The sequence below is a fragment of the Bos mutus genome, chromosome 11 (genome assembly GCF_027580195.1).
Source record: "Bos mutus isolate GX-2022 chromosome 11, NWIPB_WYAK_1.1, whole genome shotgun sequence".
NCBI lineage: Eukaryota > Metazoa > Chordata > Mammalia > Artiodactyla > Bovidae > Bos > Bos mutus.
Window position 1 is genome coordinate 1068989 of NC_091627.1, and position 15914 is coordinate 1084902.

The following is a 15914-nucleotide window of genomic DNA, read 5'->3' on the forward strand; positions in this document are numbered from 1 at the left end:
CAGTGAAAAGATATAGAGGAAAACAATAGAATGGGAAAGACTAGAGATCTCTTCAAGAAAATTAGAGATGCCAAGGGAACATTTCATGCAAAGATGGGCTCAATAAAGGACAGAAACGGTATGGACCTAACAGAAGCAGAAGATATTAAGAAGAGGTGGCAAGAATACACAGAAGAACTGTACAAGAAAGATCTTCATGACCCAGATAAACACGATGGTGTGATCACTCCCCTAGAGCCAGACATCCTGGAATGTGAAGTCAAGTGGGCCTTAGGAAGCATCACTACAAACAAAGCTAGTGGAGGTGATGGAATTCCAGTTGAGCTATTTCAAATCCTGCAAGATGATGCTGTGAAAGTGCTGCACTCAATATGCCAGCAAATTTGGAAAACTCAGCAGTGGCCACAGGACTGGAAAAGGTCAGTTTTCATTCCAATCCCAAAGAAAGGCAATGCCAAAGAATGCTCAAATTACCGCACAGTTGCACTTATCTCACACGCTAGTAAAGTAATGCTCAAAATTCTCCAAGCCAGGCTTCAGCAATACGTGAACCGTGAACTTCCAGATGTTCACGCTGGTTTTAGAAAAGGCAGAGGAACCAGAGATCAAATTGCCAACATCCGCTGGATCATGGAAAAAGCAAGAGAATTCCAGAAAAACATCTATTCTGCTTTATTGACTATGCCAAAGCCTTTGACTGTGTGGATCACAATCAACTGTGGAAAATTCTGGAAGAGATGGGCATACCAGACCACCTGACTTGCCTCTTGAAAAAGCTATATGCAGGTCAGGAAGCAACAGTTGGAACTGGATATGGAACAACAGACTGGTTCCAAACAGGAAAAGGAATACGTCAAGGCTGTATATTGTCACCCTGCTTATTTAACTTATATGCAGAGTACATCATGAGAAATGCTGGGCTGGATGAAGCACAAGCTGGAATCAAGATTGCTGGGAGAAATATCAATAACCTCAGATATGCAAATGACACCACCCTTATGGCAGAAAGTGAAAAGGAACTAAAAAGCCTCTTGATGAAAGTGAAAGTGGAGAGTGAAAAAGTTGGCTTAAATATTCAGCTCAGTATTCAGAAAATGAAGATCATGGCATCCAGTCCCATTACTTCATGGCAAATAGATGGAGAAACAGTGGAAATGGTGGCTGAGTTTATTTTTCTGGGCTCTAAAATCACTGTAGATGGTGATTGCAGCCATGAAATTAAAAGACGCTTACTCCTTGGAAGGAAAGTTATGACCAACCTAGACAGCATATCAAAAATAGAGACATTACTTTGTCAACAAAGGTCCGTCTAGTCAAGGCTATGGTTTTTCCAGTGGTCATGTATGGATGTGAGAGTTGGACTATAAGGAAAGCTGAGAGCTGAAGAATTGATGCTTTTGAACTGTAGTGTTGGAGAAGACTCTTGAGAGTCCCTTGGACTGCAAGGAGATCCAACCAGTCCATCCTAAAGGAGATCAGTCCTGGGTGTTCATTGGAAGGACTGATGTTGAAGCTGAAACTCTAATATTTTGGCCACCTGATGGGAAGAGCTGACTCATTTGAAAAGACCCTGATGCTGGGAAAGATTGAGGGCAGGAGGAGAAGGGGACGACAGAGGATGAGATGGTTGGATTGCATCACCAACTCAATGGACATGGGTTTGGGTGGACTCTGGGAGTTGGTGATGGACAGGGAGGCCTGGCGTGCTGTGGTTCATGGGGTCACAAAGAGTCGTACATGACTGAGCGACTGAACTAAACACTGCTTAACGGCGTGAGAACCATATTTGAAACTGTGTTACATTTTCACAAAACATTATAAACTCTAAAGATGAAACTATAAAAAAGGCAGTTAAAGAACATCTGTGTAACACAAGATAGTGACCATCATTAAAACTAAATCTCTGTACAGTCCTGCAAAAAAAAAAAAAAATGCAACCGCACAAATCATGAAAAATAGAAACCTCACATTTCTTGTAAGTGAAAAACCCCAAAGTCCACCAAAGATCTCTCTCGAGCCTCTGTCTTAAGACTTCCTGGAGAACTAAGAAGGACTGTGGAAAGGAGAGGAGATGGACAAGTGCCCTAAGACTGAGCTGAAATAGGTCCAGAACTCCAACAACGGTCACAGACCAGCCGCCAAGACAGGACCACAGGGCAGCTTGGGGCTCAGCTGCGACTTCAGAAAGGCATCACTTTTGGGAAGGAGGAGCATTAGAAAGGGGCTGGGTGCCTTTCCACACTGGGTAGTGGAGTAAAATAAACACCTGTAAATGTAGGATCCTTCAGGACAAAAGAGAGCCAAACTTCACACACACACCAGTACCCAGATGCCACCCATTAAGGAGAGTCCATTAAGGAGACGTTCTATACAGTCAGCAAAAACAAGAGTGGGAGCTGACTGTAGCTCAGATCATGAACTCCTAATTGCAAGATTCAGACTTAAATTGAAGAAACTAGGGAAAACCACAATACCACTCAGGTATGACCTAAGTCAAATCCCTTATGGTTGTACAGTGGAAATGACAAATAGATTCAAGGGATTAAATCTGATAGACAGAGTGTCTGAAGAACTATGGATGAAAGTTCATGACATTGTACAAGAGGCAGTGTCAACACCATCCCCAAGAAAAACAAATGAAAAAAGGCAAAATGGTCATCTGAGGAGGCCTTCCAAATAGCTGGGAAAAGAAGAGAAGCTAAAGGCAAAGGAGAAAAGGAAAGATATAAGCATCCGAATGCAGACTTCCTAAAAATAGCAAGGAGAGATAAGAAGCCTTCCTCAGTGATCAATGCAAAGAAATAGAGGAAAACAATAGAATGGGAAAGACTAGAGATCTCTTCAAGAAAAGTAGAGACACCAAAGGAACATTTCATGCAAAGATGGGCTCAATAAAGGACAGAAACGGTATGGACCTAACAGAAGCAGAAGATATTAAGAAGAGGTGGCAGGAATACACAGAACTATACAAAAAAGATCTTAATGACCCAGATAACCACGATGGTGTAATCACTCCCCTAGAGCCAGACATCCTGGAATGTGAAGTCAAGTGGGCCTTAGGAAGCATCACTATGAACAAAGCTAGTGGAGGTGATGGAATTCCAGTTGAGCTATTTCAAATCCTGCAAGATGATGCTGTGAAAGTGCTGCACTCAATATGCCAGCAAATTTGGAAAACTCAGCAGTGGCCACAGGACTGGAAAAGGTCAGTTTTCATTCCAATCCCAAAGAAAGGCAAGGCCAAAGAATGCTCAAACTACTGCACAATTGCACTCATCTTGCACACTAGCAAAGTAATGCTAAACATTCTGCAAGCTAGCCTTCAACAGTATGTGAAATGAGAACTTTCAGATGTTCAAGCTGAATTTAGAAAAGGCAGAGGAACCAGAGATCAACTTGCCAACATCCACTGGATCACAGAAAAAGCAAGAGAATTCCAGAAAAGCATCTACTTCTGCTTTCTTGACTACACCAAAGCCTTTGACTGTGTGGATCACAACAAACTGGAAAATTCTTCAAGAGATGGGAATACCAGACCGCCTTACCTGCTCCCTGAGAAATCTGTATGCAGGTCAAGAAGCCACAGTTCCGAGTCGGATATGGAGCAACACACTGGTTCCAAATTGGGAAAGGAGTACATCAAGGCTGTATATTGTCACGCTGCTTATTTAACTTATATGCAGAGTACATCATGTGAAATGCTGGGCTCAGTGAAGCAAAAGCTGGAATCACAATTGCCAAGAGAAATATCAATAACTGCAGATATGCAGATGACACTACCTTTATGGCAGAAAGCGAAGAGGAACTAAAGAGCCTCTTGATCAAAGTGAAAGAGGAAAGTGAAAAAGCTGGCTTAAAACTCAACATTCAAAAAATGAAGGTCATGGCATCCAGTCCCATCACCTCGTGGCAAATAGATGGGGAAACAATGGTAACAGTGAGAGACTTCATGTTGGGGGATTCCAAAATCATTGCAGATGGTGACTGCAGCCAGGAAATTAAAAGATACTTGCTCCTTGGAAGAGAAACTATGACCAACCTAGACAGCATATTAAAAAGCAGAAACATTGCTTTGCCAACAAAGGTCCGTCTAGTCAAAGCTGTGGTTTCTCCAATAGTCATGTATGGATGTGAGAGTTGGACCATAAAGAAAGCTGAGCACCAAAGAATTGATGATTTTGAACTGTGGTGTTGGAAAAGACTCTTGAGAGTCCCTTGGACTGCAAGGAGATCAAGCCAGTCAGTCCTAGAGGAAATCAGTCCTGAATATTCATTGGAAGGACTGATGCTGAAGTTGAAGCTCCTATACTTCAGCCACCTGATGTAAAGAACTGACTCACTGGAAAAGACCCTGATTCTGGGAAAGATTGAAAGCAGGAGGGGAAGGCGACAGCAGAGGATGAGGTTGGGTGGCATCACCGACTCGATGGATATGAGCTTGAGCAAGCTCTGGGAGTTGGTGATGGACAGGGAGGCCTGGTGTGCTGCGATTCATGGGGTCACAAAGAGTCGGACACGACTGAGCAACTGAACTAACTGAACTGAACTGAGAGAGAGTCCTCTGCATATGGATGCATATGAATTAGGAATCTTGAAAGTCATCGAAACTGCCAATCCCACTCAGGAAATGAATAGACTTAAGGAGTATATCAGAGAAGGCAATGGCATCCCACTCCAGTACTCTTGCCTGGAAAACCCCATGGACAGAGGAGCCTGGAAGGCCACAGTCCATGGGGTCGCTGAGGGTCGGACACGAATGAGCGACTTCACTTTCACTTTTCACTTTCATGCATTGGAGAAGGAAATGGCAACCCACTCCAGTGTTCTTGCCTGGAGAATCCCAGGGATGGGGGAGCCTGGTGGGCTGCTGTCTATGGGGTCACACAGAGTCGGACACGACTGAAGTGACTTAGCAGTAGCAGGAGTATATACTTTGCTCTTAGAAGAAGAAATCAAGAAAAGAATGAAAACATCTCTTCTAATGGAAATCCCACCGTGGGGAGAGGAGGGTATGTGGAAAGCAATAACTATTACGTGAAACTCCAGACTGAACTAAATATGCCAAAGCATTGAAGGACATTAGAAGAACATCTTGAAATATGTTTTTTTAATTAACTAAGAGCAGAAATGAACAAAAAACAGGAAAGAATTCAGTAAGAGCTAATTGTTGTCAGGAAAGAAATTGACTCTCAGACTTTACCGATAAAGGAAAATTCTTTAGGGTCTCCAGGCAAATGACCAAATTACTTTCAAGGGTGAGAACAAGCTGGCATCGAACTTCCAAAGGCAAAGTGCAAACAGAAATGCACTTGTGGCAGGAGAGATGCGCACGCCCTCTCAGTAGAGGTGGGCCTAAGGGCTCACTGTGGGTGGGCGTAAAGTGAAAGCGTGAGTCACTCAGTCGCGTCTGACTCTTTGCAACCCCATCGAACCTGGGTCAAAGCACCACAGTTCAAAATCATCAATCATCAATTTCAGGCAGATTCTGTACCGTCTGTGCCACCAGGGAAGCCCCTGATGTGGGTAAAGAAGTCCTAAAATGTCTAAGGCGGGTCATGAGGGTTTATGTATTAATTTTACAGGCTTCACAGGTGGCGGTAGTGGCAAAGAACCCAGCTGCCAACACGAGAGATGTAAGAGACGTGGGTTCAATCCCTGAGTGGGGAAGATCTCCTGAAGGAGGGCATGGCAACCCACTCAGTCTTCTTGCCTGGGGAATCCCATGGACAGATGAGCCTGGTGGGTTACGGTCCACAGGGTCACAAAGAGTCGGAGACAACTGAAGCAAATTCACCGCATGCGCATAGAATTGTATGCCTTGATAACAGAGAGGAAAACACGCACAGAACTGACTGTCTAGCCACAAGCACAGCATCAGTGAGCCCCACAAAGTAGAAACATTGCAAACTTACCTGACCAAATGACAATAAAACAAGGACTTTAAATTTTTTCCTATTTTAGAAAATACTCTTGGATGAAACAAAAATGCAAAGTGAAATCACAGAATTTATTTATAATAAATATTATTAAAATATCACATGAAACAGGGTCAGAAGAGACGTCAAAGCCTTAAACACACCCTTAAAAATAAAAGATTGAAAGTAATGTATTAGATTCCCAATTCTCACAGCTGGACTGGGGATTCCCCGTGCTCCAGGGGTTGAGAATCCACCTTCCAATGCGGGGGATGTGGCTTCCATCCCTGGTCAGAGAACTAAGATCCCACCTTCAGTGGAGCAGCTTCCCAGGTGGCTCAGGGGTAAAGAACCTGCCTGCCAATGCAGGAGATGCCAGAAACACGGGTTTGATCCCTGGGTTGGGAAGATCCCCTGGAGGAGGGCAGGGCAACCCACTCCAGTATCCTTGCCTGGAGAATCCCAGGGACAGAGGAGCCTGGCGGGATGCAGTCCATGGGGTCATGAAGAGTTGGACACGACTGAGCGACTGAACGCACGGACAGTGGAGCAATCAAGCCACGGCCACAGCTACCGCGCTGCAGAGCGAGGCAGCCCCCACGCCGCGAGGAAGAGCCCCACGCAGGGGGCCGGCAGCCAGACACACAGATAAAGAAATGTTTCTAAAAAGGACAAGAGGGGCTTCCCTGGTGGCTCAGCTGGTGAAGAATCCACCTGCAATGTGGGAGACCTGGGTTCGATCCCTGGGTGGGGAATATCCCCTGGAGCAGGGAAAGGCCACCTACTCCTGTATTCTGGCCTGGAGAACTCCATGGACTGTATAGTCCGTGGGGTCGTGAAGAGTTGGACAAGACTGAGCGAAAAAATAAAATTAAAAATAAAAATAAAAATAGGACAACAATATAAACCACAGGACCTCACGGAGAAGGAAATAACAAATAGGGACCAGAGAACAGCGGATGTAACGAATGGATCAAAGTCCTCCCCCAGGGGGGTGGCCAGCAGGACTGGGCATGCTCCACACGCAGGTTTTGGTCACAGAAGGAAGGAGCCAGTGCGCAACCCCGGCAAAGGCAAGCGCGGGCCGCCGCCGTGTGGGCGGAGGGCCACCCAGCCCACCCTCGGGTTTGCTCAGTGTGCCCAACCCCTGGATCGGTCCTCGGGGCGGCGTGGACCCCGCGCCTGGGAGCCCGAAAACTGAAAAAAAAAAAGTCTTCATCCTTGAGAAGATGAACAGAATTTTTCCATTAATTTACAGGATTATTAACAGAATCATTAGTATTATTTTTAAAAATAATAAATTAACTAACATAAATAAGAAAAAATGGAGAGACTATAAATGCATGAAGTAAGAAAAGACAAAGGGCGGGAAAAATAACCTTTGGGACAAAAGGATAAAAAAATGTTTCATCGACAGAAAGTGCTTTGCTGGCTTCTAAGAAAATAACTTCAAAGTCTTCAACCAGATGTGTTTACAGAATTCAGTTTGCCTGAATTTACCCTATTAGAAAGAAAGAGGGGCTTCCTCTCTGGCTCAGCAGTAAAGAATCTGCCTGTCAATGCAGGAGACGAGGGCTCCGATCCCTGGGTTGGGAAGATCCCCCGGAGGAGAGCATGGCGATCCACTCCAGTATTCTTGCCTAGAGCATCCCCATGGACAGAGGAGCCTGGCGGGCTACAGTCCACGGGGTCACAAAGAGTCAGACACGACTAAGCAACTGAGCATGCACACACCCAGAAAGAAATGTCTGTGATAGATATAATAGGTGATAATTTACAGGTAAGCTGAGAAATGGACAGGTTGATAAGCAACGCAATCGATCGATAAAGAGAGGCTATGAGAAAGGACTAGACTGACGGGCAGTGGAAACAGCACCCACGCGGGAACAGAGGGAAAGCTCAGGGTGTGAAGCCGGCTTCAGACCTTCCTCTCCCAAACCCAACCCTGGCTCTTCTCAGCATCACTTTCAGTTGTACGTGTGTTAGTCGCTCAGTCGTGTCCGACTCTTTGCGACCCCATGGACTATAGCCAGCCAGGCTCCTCTACCCATGGATTCTCCAGGCAAGAATCCTGGAGTGGGTTGTCATTCTCTTCTCCAGGAGGTCTTCCCGACCCAGGGACTGAGCCTGGGTCTGCTGTGTTGCAGCAGGCTCCTTACTGTCCGAGCCACCAGGGAAGCCCCGGTTTTTATTGACTCCTTGTTTTCGACCATAGATTGCATTTTCCTGTTTCTCTGTCCGTGCAGTAACTTTTGCGCTGGATAGCGCTGCGGACACCACCAGGTGGGGGCCTGGTCTCCGTCACGGGCCTCTGAATTGTCCCCGCCCCGCTTCCCGTGCTGAAGCCCTCATGCTGGACATGATGTATTTGTCCAGTGCCTTTGGGGCCTTCCAGGGGGTGAAAGTGAAGTGGGGTTGCAAGGGTGGAACCCCAACCCAGTAGGGCTGGGCCCCTTAGAAGAGGGAAGGACACCAGAAACCTGTCCCCACACGTGCAGAGAAGACGGTGCGATGGGAAAGCTGCCGTCCACAAGCCATATGGGGGCCCTCGCCAGACACCAGGCTCTTAGCACCCTGACCTCAGACTTCCAGCCTCCAGAGAAGAGACCCCTGTTGCTGCTGTACCACATTCAGCGGGTTCTGTGTTACAGCAGCCCAAACAGACGTCCTAGAACCTTCTATCGGGAGGTGCAGCTGAGGCAGACGGCCCTGCTCCCCTGAGCTCTGGCCAGACAGGTCTGGGGGAACCTCGCAGGTGTCGGAGTGCAGCCTCCAAACGTCCCCCTGCTCGTCTTTCGGACCCGTCGTCTCAGGCAGGCCCTCCCCTCGAGGGTGGTCCTTACTCCTGGAGGCTTTCTGGTGGCCCGCTGGGGTCAGCAGGGTCTCTCTTCTCTGGACGGATGGGCCCCACCGGCCCCTCAGCTGTGCGCAGAAGCCCCGTGACCCTGCTCTGCACGCGGGCAGGGGGCAGACGCCCACCCACATTCTCTGCCCTGCCCCAGCCGATAGAAGGAGGGTGTGGTCATGGTGGGGGTGCCCCCAGGCGCTGAGGAGGACCGGGCTGATAGGGGATGGAGCCAGCGGGGGGCCGGGGTTGGGGCAACTGTGGCCTGAGGGCCTTGGACCCAACGCCCACGGATTTGAGCTCAGGGCAGCAGGGAGCCAGGCGAAGATAGACAGGCGGCAGCCGTGGTTACCTTCCACTTGGGAGGAGCTCGGCTCGGGCCGGCCCGGGGCTGCCGCGGGCTCTCGGGGACCAGAGGACAGACCAGAAGGGCCCGGGGCAGCCCGGCCCGCAGGCACTGAGCAGCACAGGCCGGCAGAAGGGACGGGGAACAGCGGGAGCCGGCCTGCCCGTAGCCGTGTCGGCCACAGCGGGAGGAGCCCACCCAGGGGTGGGCGGCCCCCATGGTCATGGTGAACCCAGACCTCCTGAGAGTCAGGTCTGCTGCGTGCGATGTGGAGGCAGTCACGGGACACACACCCCACCAGCCCGCCCGCCACCCCTCGGCCCCCTGGAAAGACGGGACCGGACACACACCCACCAGCTCGCCCGCCACCCCTGGCTCCCTGGAAAGATGGGACCATGGTTCAGCTGAAGAGTTTATTCGGGCTGAGCAGCTGCAGGTGGCCCCCCAGGGCTGGTGGCCCAGGGAGGCTGGGTGGCCCAGGGAGGCCGGGTGGGCAGGGCTGCAAGCACGCCAGTGCGGGGTAGGGGCTCCCCTAGGTCAGATCCTGCGACATGGAAGGGCAGGGCCTCAGGATGCCGCCCTCATCCGAGGGCCCCAGCCAGGAGTGGGTGTCCTAGCTGAGTGGCCTGGGCCTCAGTTTCTCTACCTGTACAATGGGGTCACAGTACCATCTCTTGGAGCTGTTGAGACAGAGGGGACCGTGCAGCTGAAGGGTTAGCACAGTGGGGGACCCGGGAGCCCGAGACGGGGTCCACAGGGCCTGTGACCCCCAGGCAGGACCCTGCTGGGTGGAAACCCGGACGAGGCCAGCCTGCCCCCACCGCCAGGGATCCCTCCTGGCGTCAGCATCCTGGAGGCCCCAGGAGCTAGAGTGAGCGCGGACTCCTGTCAGGCTGGGACTCAGCCAGGGCGGAGACTCGCCTCCTTCAGGAGCCTGGGACATCTCCCGTGGGCCGGGACAGCGTGCGGGGCTGCGTGAGGGACAGGCGCCCGGCCCCCTCTCAGCCCAGGCTTTGCAGCCACAGGAGGGGCTGGCTCAGGACAGGAGATGCCCAGGTCGGCCCTGACTCTCGGGAAGCCCCGGCTCCACCCGCCCCGGAGTCAGCCCCCCGATCCCTAGAACCCCAGACTCCTCTTCCAGCTGTGATGGGGAGGTCTGGGGACCCAGCCCCAGCCTCGGGGTGGGGAAGGAGACTCACCACCTAGGACAGCAGGTTCACACAGGTCACTGTGGAGATGAGACGGTGGGGAAGTGGGGAGACAGTTCCCAGGAAGGAGGCCCCGGCCCCTAGCCCGACACTCACAGTCCTTGGTGAGCAGCTGCACGTTCGAGACTGACAGCCCCTGCTCCACGGCCTTCTCCACGAACTTTTCTGTGGCCTTCTCATTGTGCTCCAAGGTCCGGCCTGCGAGGAAGGGGGCGCGGCTGGCTGGGGCCCCCAGGGACGCCCTCCCTGCCCAGCCAGTCCCTGCTCCGCCCCGCCCGCCCCAGGCCCCCACCCGTCTGCCCCCTAGGCTTCTCCTGCCCCCTCCCCGAGGGGCCGGGCTCTCCCAGGCTGGAGCGGGAGGTCGTGGGCTCACTGTAGAGCTTCAGCACGCTGCTGGGCTTCCCGCCTCTGTTCAGGATGATGTTCATGATGGCGTAGGTCTTGTAGTCTGTGGCCACCACGATGACCTCTTTGCCTCCTTGGGATAAACCAAACAAAGGACTCCCAGGCTGTGGGGGGGGCGCCTCCCACGGGCCATACCCCCACCTCGGAAAGTACACACACACGTGCTGCACACATGTGGGGCTACAGCAAGCCTTCTGGACTCCCCGGGGAGCTTCTGAAGAGGGTGGGCAGAGAGCCCCACTGGCCAGGACAAAGGCCACCTGATCAGGCTCATCAGAGGCTGCAGAGAGGAGGCGCGGGCGGCCCAGGCCGGGGGCTGGGCAGCTTCCGTGTGGGCTGAGCACTGAGCTCAGGCCGAGGGCTCTGGGCGACCATGTCCCGACGGGAAGACCCTCAGGGCCAGGATGGCTGAGCAAGGGCCACGTGCAGTGGGACAAAGCATCCCCACCGGCTCCCGGCGCACGGAGGGCGGGGCTGGGGACTCCAGGCTGAGCAGGGCGTCGGGGCAGGGAGTGAGGAAGGGGCGACCGCGGGCCGCATTCCTCACCAGACTCTAAAGGGATCTTGAACTTCCCGGGGGCGTCCCCCTTCACGGCCTGGTTCTTCTCCTTCATGCACAGGTTCATGCTGGAGAGGGCAGACGCTTTCAGCCCACCCTCGCCCACCACCACCGCGCCTTGCTCTGGACAAGGGGCAGCTCTGAGACCACCAGGTAGCCCCCGACCAGCAGGCCCCTGCCCAGCTCCACGTCCAGGCACCAGCCACCTCAGGAAGCCACTCAGAGGACGGAAGCCCTGTGCCTCCACCCTGCCCTGGGGGCCCTGGCACCCTCCTCCCCCCACTCCATCCTCGTCCCGCCAGGGGGGCCGCGTGACACCGGGAAGGCCAGCGCCACTCACTGGTCAGACACGGAGGTCAGGCTGAGGTGGGGCCCGTCCTGTTCCACTATCACGGCCCCCACCTTCCGCTGTGGGGACGAGCTCTGGTGCTCCAGGTTGGAGGCCAAGGCAATCTCGTACCACATACCTGAAAACTGGGGGGACAGCAAGCTGGAGGGGGACTGCCTTGGAGGGGGGCCTGCCGCTGGTATCAGGGCCTCCCCCAGCCCAGGACAGTGGTCTGTGGAATTCCCGGGCCCCACACGCCTGGAGCTGGCAGGGGCTCTAGAGGGAGCGTGTCCCCAGGGGCCTCCAGGCCCCCTCCGGCCGGCTCAGCCGTTCACCATGGTGGGCACCTGACGCAGCCACCTGGGTCAAGCTGAAGTTCTGGAGGCCCAAGTCCTCCTTGCCGGCCGCCAGCACCACGAGCAGCCCCAGCAGGGCTGCAAGCAAGTTGCCCCTCATGTCTGGCCAGCAGGGACTGGGGCCAGCTCCCCAAAGCCACAGGACATGCTCCTTGGGCCCAGTCTGGGCTTATACCCTCCCCGTGGGTGTCGGCAAAGGCACAGGCTGGCTTCATTAAGCAGACCGCCTGCCCATCAGCTGGGCCAGGCCTGAGGGGCCTCCGCCCCCAGACCTTGATGTTGCCCCAGCTGCTTGGCCAGCCAGTCGGCTGCCCTGCAGGCTGGGCCCCAGGCCCCTGGAGGGACAGTGCCCAGAGCCCCCAGACCACCCGCGAGAGGCCGGAGGGCAGCATGGGGCTCCATGGTGAGGGGGCAGGACAAGAGGCGGCATGTCCTGCACTTCGGGACATGTGTGCGGGGAGCGGATGGCGGTCGGGGCCCCTCACGGCACCAGGACCCAACCGCTGCCCACAAGGCTCCAGCAGGAGCCCTCAGCAGCACCCAGGGCAGCCCGAGGCCCTGGCACCTGGCCCGCCTGGGAGCACCAGGCGACCTCCGGACGTGGGTGCGTGCCCTTGAGGGCCCGCCAGCTGCGTAGGCAGGGGCCCGGGTCAATGGGGCGGGACCAAGGACACGGGCACCCGGGCGACGCTGACTCTGTAGCCCACCGGCCGTGGGCAGCGAGGCATGAGCCGGGACGAGCCGATCCCGCCAGCCCTGCAGGCCGATCAGCAGCCCCCGAGGTGGCTCCCCTGGCCGTTCACCCACGGAACCGTTCTCCGTGGCGGGGACAGTGTCTCTCCGTCCTGTGGAACTGTTCCCCGAGGAGGGACAGCGTCTCTCCACCTCACGGGTGAAGAGCTTCACCAGCAGGGGTGGAGGGCACCTGTCCAGGTCCCCCTGACAGGTGGGCAGCCACCCCGTCACCCCAGCTGCTCTCACGGCCCTTGACTGCACCCCACCTCCAAGTGTCAGCCGTGTGCCCGATGGTGGCCAACAGCAGCCAGGCCGGAGGGCTGGGGAGCAGCAGAGACAACAGGGGAAAGGAGGCAGAGGACGAGGGCAGGGGGGCGACGCCCGGGGAGTGCCAAAGGGACACGGGGGTCCCAGCTCCCCGGGGAGCAGAGTGCGGGGAGGACGAGGGCAGGGGGGCGACGCCCAGGGAGTGCCAAAGGGACACGGGGGTCCCCGCTCCCCGGGGAGCAGAGTGCGGGGCCCGCAGACAGCGCGCGCCCTCACGGTCTCAGCTCAGCCTGCGGCTCACGGCAGAGGCTCCAGGGCAGCTGCTGACCGTTTGTTGACCCCACCAGCCCCGCCCACCACCCCTGGCCCCCCAGGAAAGACGGGACCGTGGGTTCGGCCTTAGAGTTTATTCAGGCTGAGCAGCTGCAGGTGGCCCCAAGGCTGGCGGCCCAGGGAGGCCGGGTGGGCGGGGCTCCAAGCATCCCCGTGGGGGCGGGGCTCCCCTAGGTCAGATCCTGCGACAGAGAAGGGCAAGGCCTCGGGGCGCCGTCAGAACCCGAGGGCCCCAGCCAGGAGTGGCTGTCCTAGCTCAGTGGCCTGGGCCTCAGCTTCTCTACCTGCAAAGTGGGGTCACAGTCCCGTCTCTTGGAGCTGTTGAGACAGAGGAGGCCATGCAGCTGAAGGGTTAGCATAGTTGGGGAGCCGGGAGCCCGAGAAAGGGTCCACAGGGCCTGTGCCCCCCAGCAGATGGAAACCCGGACAAGGCCAGCCTCCCCTGCCCTGCCCCCACCCTGCCCGCCCCAGCCTCCAGGGTCCCCTCCGGGCAGCCTGGTGTCAGCACCCTGGGGGCCCTGGGATCTAGAGTGAGCTGGGACTCCCATCAGCCCGGGACTCAGCCGGAGGCGAAGACTCACCTCCTTCAGGAGCATGGCGCACCTCCCTGTGGGACAGGGGAGCGTGAGGGGCTGCATGTGGAATGCATGCCCAGCCCCCGCCCCCCGCTGTCGGGGCCCCCTTGCCCAGAGCCCACCCCGAGGCCTGGAGCTCACCGTGCCGGCCCACCAGATACAGCCCCATGTCCGTGGTCAGCTCCCGGAACTTCAGGAACCCGGGCTCACACTCGCCGCCCAGGCTCCGAGCTGTGGGGGCATGGGGGCCTGAGCCAGGGGTCCCCGGGGGCCGCGGCGGTCCAGCCCCCACCCTGGGGCAGCTTACTGAAATACTTGAACACGTAAAACTCATGGTTCTGCCACTGGAGGGACACGCGGAGGATGGCGTACTGCTCATAGTCCGTGTCCACCACGTGGATCTCCCGGCGGCCTGCGTGGACAAGCGGGAGGGCCAGGCCTGGGTGGACGGGCACCCCTCGGGGTGGGTCGGCCTGGGCGGTCAGGGTCGCCAGAGCCTGACTCCATTCTCCCCCACCTAGCCAGGACCCTCTCGGGATGCCGGGACCCTCTCGGGGGGACTAGAGCAGCCCTGGCAAGATGACCGGTCCACTGTGGGGAGCACAGGAGCCTGGGGCGTGAGGAGGAGCGCAGGGAACAGCATGAAGAGCAGCCAGGCTAAGAGGAGCTGGCGGGTGGGGCCCGAGGAAGCAGCTCTTACCAGGAAACACAAATTTCCCCAAAACATTCATTTCTGAGCTCACTATTTCTTCAGTCTGACAACTTCCTGAGCTGAAAGGCGTGGTCAACAGAGTGGTCACTAAGGAAATGCCCGCCTGAGTGCCTTCCCGGGGCCCACTCCTGGCAAGGGGGCAGGCGTGCTGTCCCCAGGAACGCCTGGGCAGGGGGGCCGTACCCTTCCGAGAGCCACCCACTGGCAAGTTCTCCTCCCGTCCTCCCAAACCCGTGGGGCCTCATCAAGATGCCCTGCTTCATCCAGGAGAGGACGCAGCTTTGGGGCCTGGGGTCCGGTCTCAGGGGACGATCGAGGAGGACCCCGGGAGGACTGGTGCACCCAAGGGACAGTGGGGTCCACGCCCCACGCCCACAGCTGCAGCCCCCCGACACACACGCCTGACCCCCACGCTCCCAGGGGCCGGCCGCTTACTTGTTGTAGGCAACTGTCACGGTCAGAATCTCCCCACTCAAGGTCAGGAACAAGGCCTCCAGTCTCCTTGGGGTCTTCAGTGCCAAGTTTTCTCTGGAGGCCACACCAGCTTCCCACCAGAATCCTACCATCTAGAGAAAGGACCGGAGCCAAGCCCATTCGGGCAGCAGAACCAGACCCCGGGAGGCAGACCCCTCTCCCTAGACCTCCCAGACAGGGAGTCGGCGGGCTCTGAAGGGTCAGGGAAGCAGCAGGTGACGGGCCTTCCGCGGGGTCCCCACATGGGCCTGTCTGCGGCTGCCGCAGGGCTGGCGCCCTTCTCCGAGGAGACCCGGCCTTGCGGTGCCTTCCCCTGAGCAGAGGCAGCGGTGGTCAGAGCCCGAGAGATGGCACAGGGAGCCGGCCGGCTGGACGTGAAGGCCCCCCGGGGGCGCTGGCCAGCAGCCCTGCCCCGTGGGGGAGGCCCGGCTCTGCATGGCCACGCTGGAGGACCGAGCGGCCGCCTCGGAAACCACCCCTGGGGCCCGGACCTTCCCTCTGAAGCTGTTATTTTTAATTTTTTTTAGTTCTACCAGTTTATTGCTACCAACCCATCACCCTCCACCCTCATGCACACTTGCTCAGTCATGTAACCCCATGGACTGCAGCCTGCCAGGCTCCTCTGTCCATGGACTTTTCCAGGCAAGAATACTGGAGTGGGTTGCTATTTCCTTCTCCACCCTCTGAAGCTTTTAAAAATGGATCATTTTTTGCAAGAGAAGCAAACCTGTGTCCAACACCGGCTGTTTCTGAGCCTGCCGGCCCAGGCCGGGCAAAGAAGGAGCTCAGACAAAGAAGCCTCCAGATGGAGACCAAATGCCCCCGCCAAGGTCCCTGCCCTGGGAAGGCCTCCACC

At 55.9% G+C, this 15914-nt stretch overlaps 2 protein-coding genes across 2 annotated transcripts; both read right to left on the bottom strand.

The window, feature by feature from the left end:
* Positions 1-10617: 10617 nt before the first annotated feature.
* Positions 10618-12364, bottom strand: LOC138989947 (epididymal-specific lipocalin-5-like). The gene is made up of 6 exons (XM_070380079.1): positions 12235-12364; positions 11954-12040; positions 11619-11745; positions 11267-11346; positions 10688-10789; positions 10618-10628 (listed from the first exon to the last, which is right to left on the bottom strand). The coding sequence occupies exons 1-6, from the start codon at positions 12362-12364 to the stop codon at positions 10618-10620; spliced, it is 537 nt and encodes a 178-aa protein (XP_070236180.1).
* Positions 12365-13482: 1118 nt separating this feature from the next.
* LOC102282306 (epididymal-specific lipocalin-8) lies at positions 13483-15234 on the bottom strand. The gene is made up of 6 exons (XM_070380092.1): positions 15020-15234; positions 14573-14643; positions 14180-14284; positions 14014-14103; positions 13879-13904; positions 13483-13615 (listed from the first exon to the last, which is right to left on the bottom strand). Exons 1-6 carry the CDS (start codon positions 15148-15150, stop codon positions 13595-13597), a joined length of 444 nt encoding a protein of 147 aa, XP_070236193.1. The 5' UTR covers positions 15151-15234; the 3' UTR covers positions 13483-13594.
* Positions 15235-15914: the final 680 nt, after the last annotated feature.

Excerpts from the sequence above, each read along its gene's own strand:
- LOC138989947 (XM_070380079.1), bottom strand. The coding sequence starts at position 12,364 with ATGGAGCCCCATGCTGCCCTCCGGCCTCTCGCGGGTGGTCTGGGGGCT. Across the intron at positions 11,746-11,953 it reads GACCCAGGTGGCTGCGTCAG|GTATGTGGTACGAGATTGCC; the intron begins GTGCCCACCATG and ends CCCAGTTTTCAG. Across the intron at positions 11,347-11,618 it reads CTGACCTCCGTGTCTGACCA|CATGAACCTGTGCATGAAGG; the intron begins GTGAGTGGCGCT and ends TGCCCTCTCCAG.
- LOC102282306 (XM_070380092.1), bottom strand. The coding sequence starts at position 15,150 with ATGGTAGGATTCTGGTGGGAAGCTGGTGTGGCCTCCAGAGAAAACTTG. Across the intron at positions 14,104-14,179 it reads TTACGTGTTCAAGTATTTCA|CTCGGAGCCTGGGCGGCGAG; the intron begins GTAAGCTGCCCC and ends ATGCCCCCACAG. Across the intron at positions 13,616-13,878 it reads GCGCCATGCTCCTGAAGGAG|CTCCAAGAGACGGGACTGTG; the intron begins GTGAGTCTTCGC and ends CTGTCTCAACAG.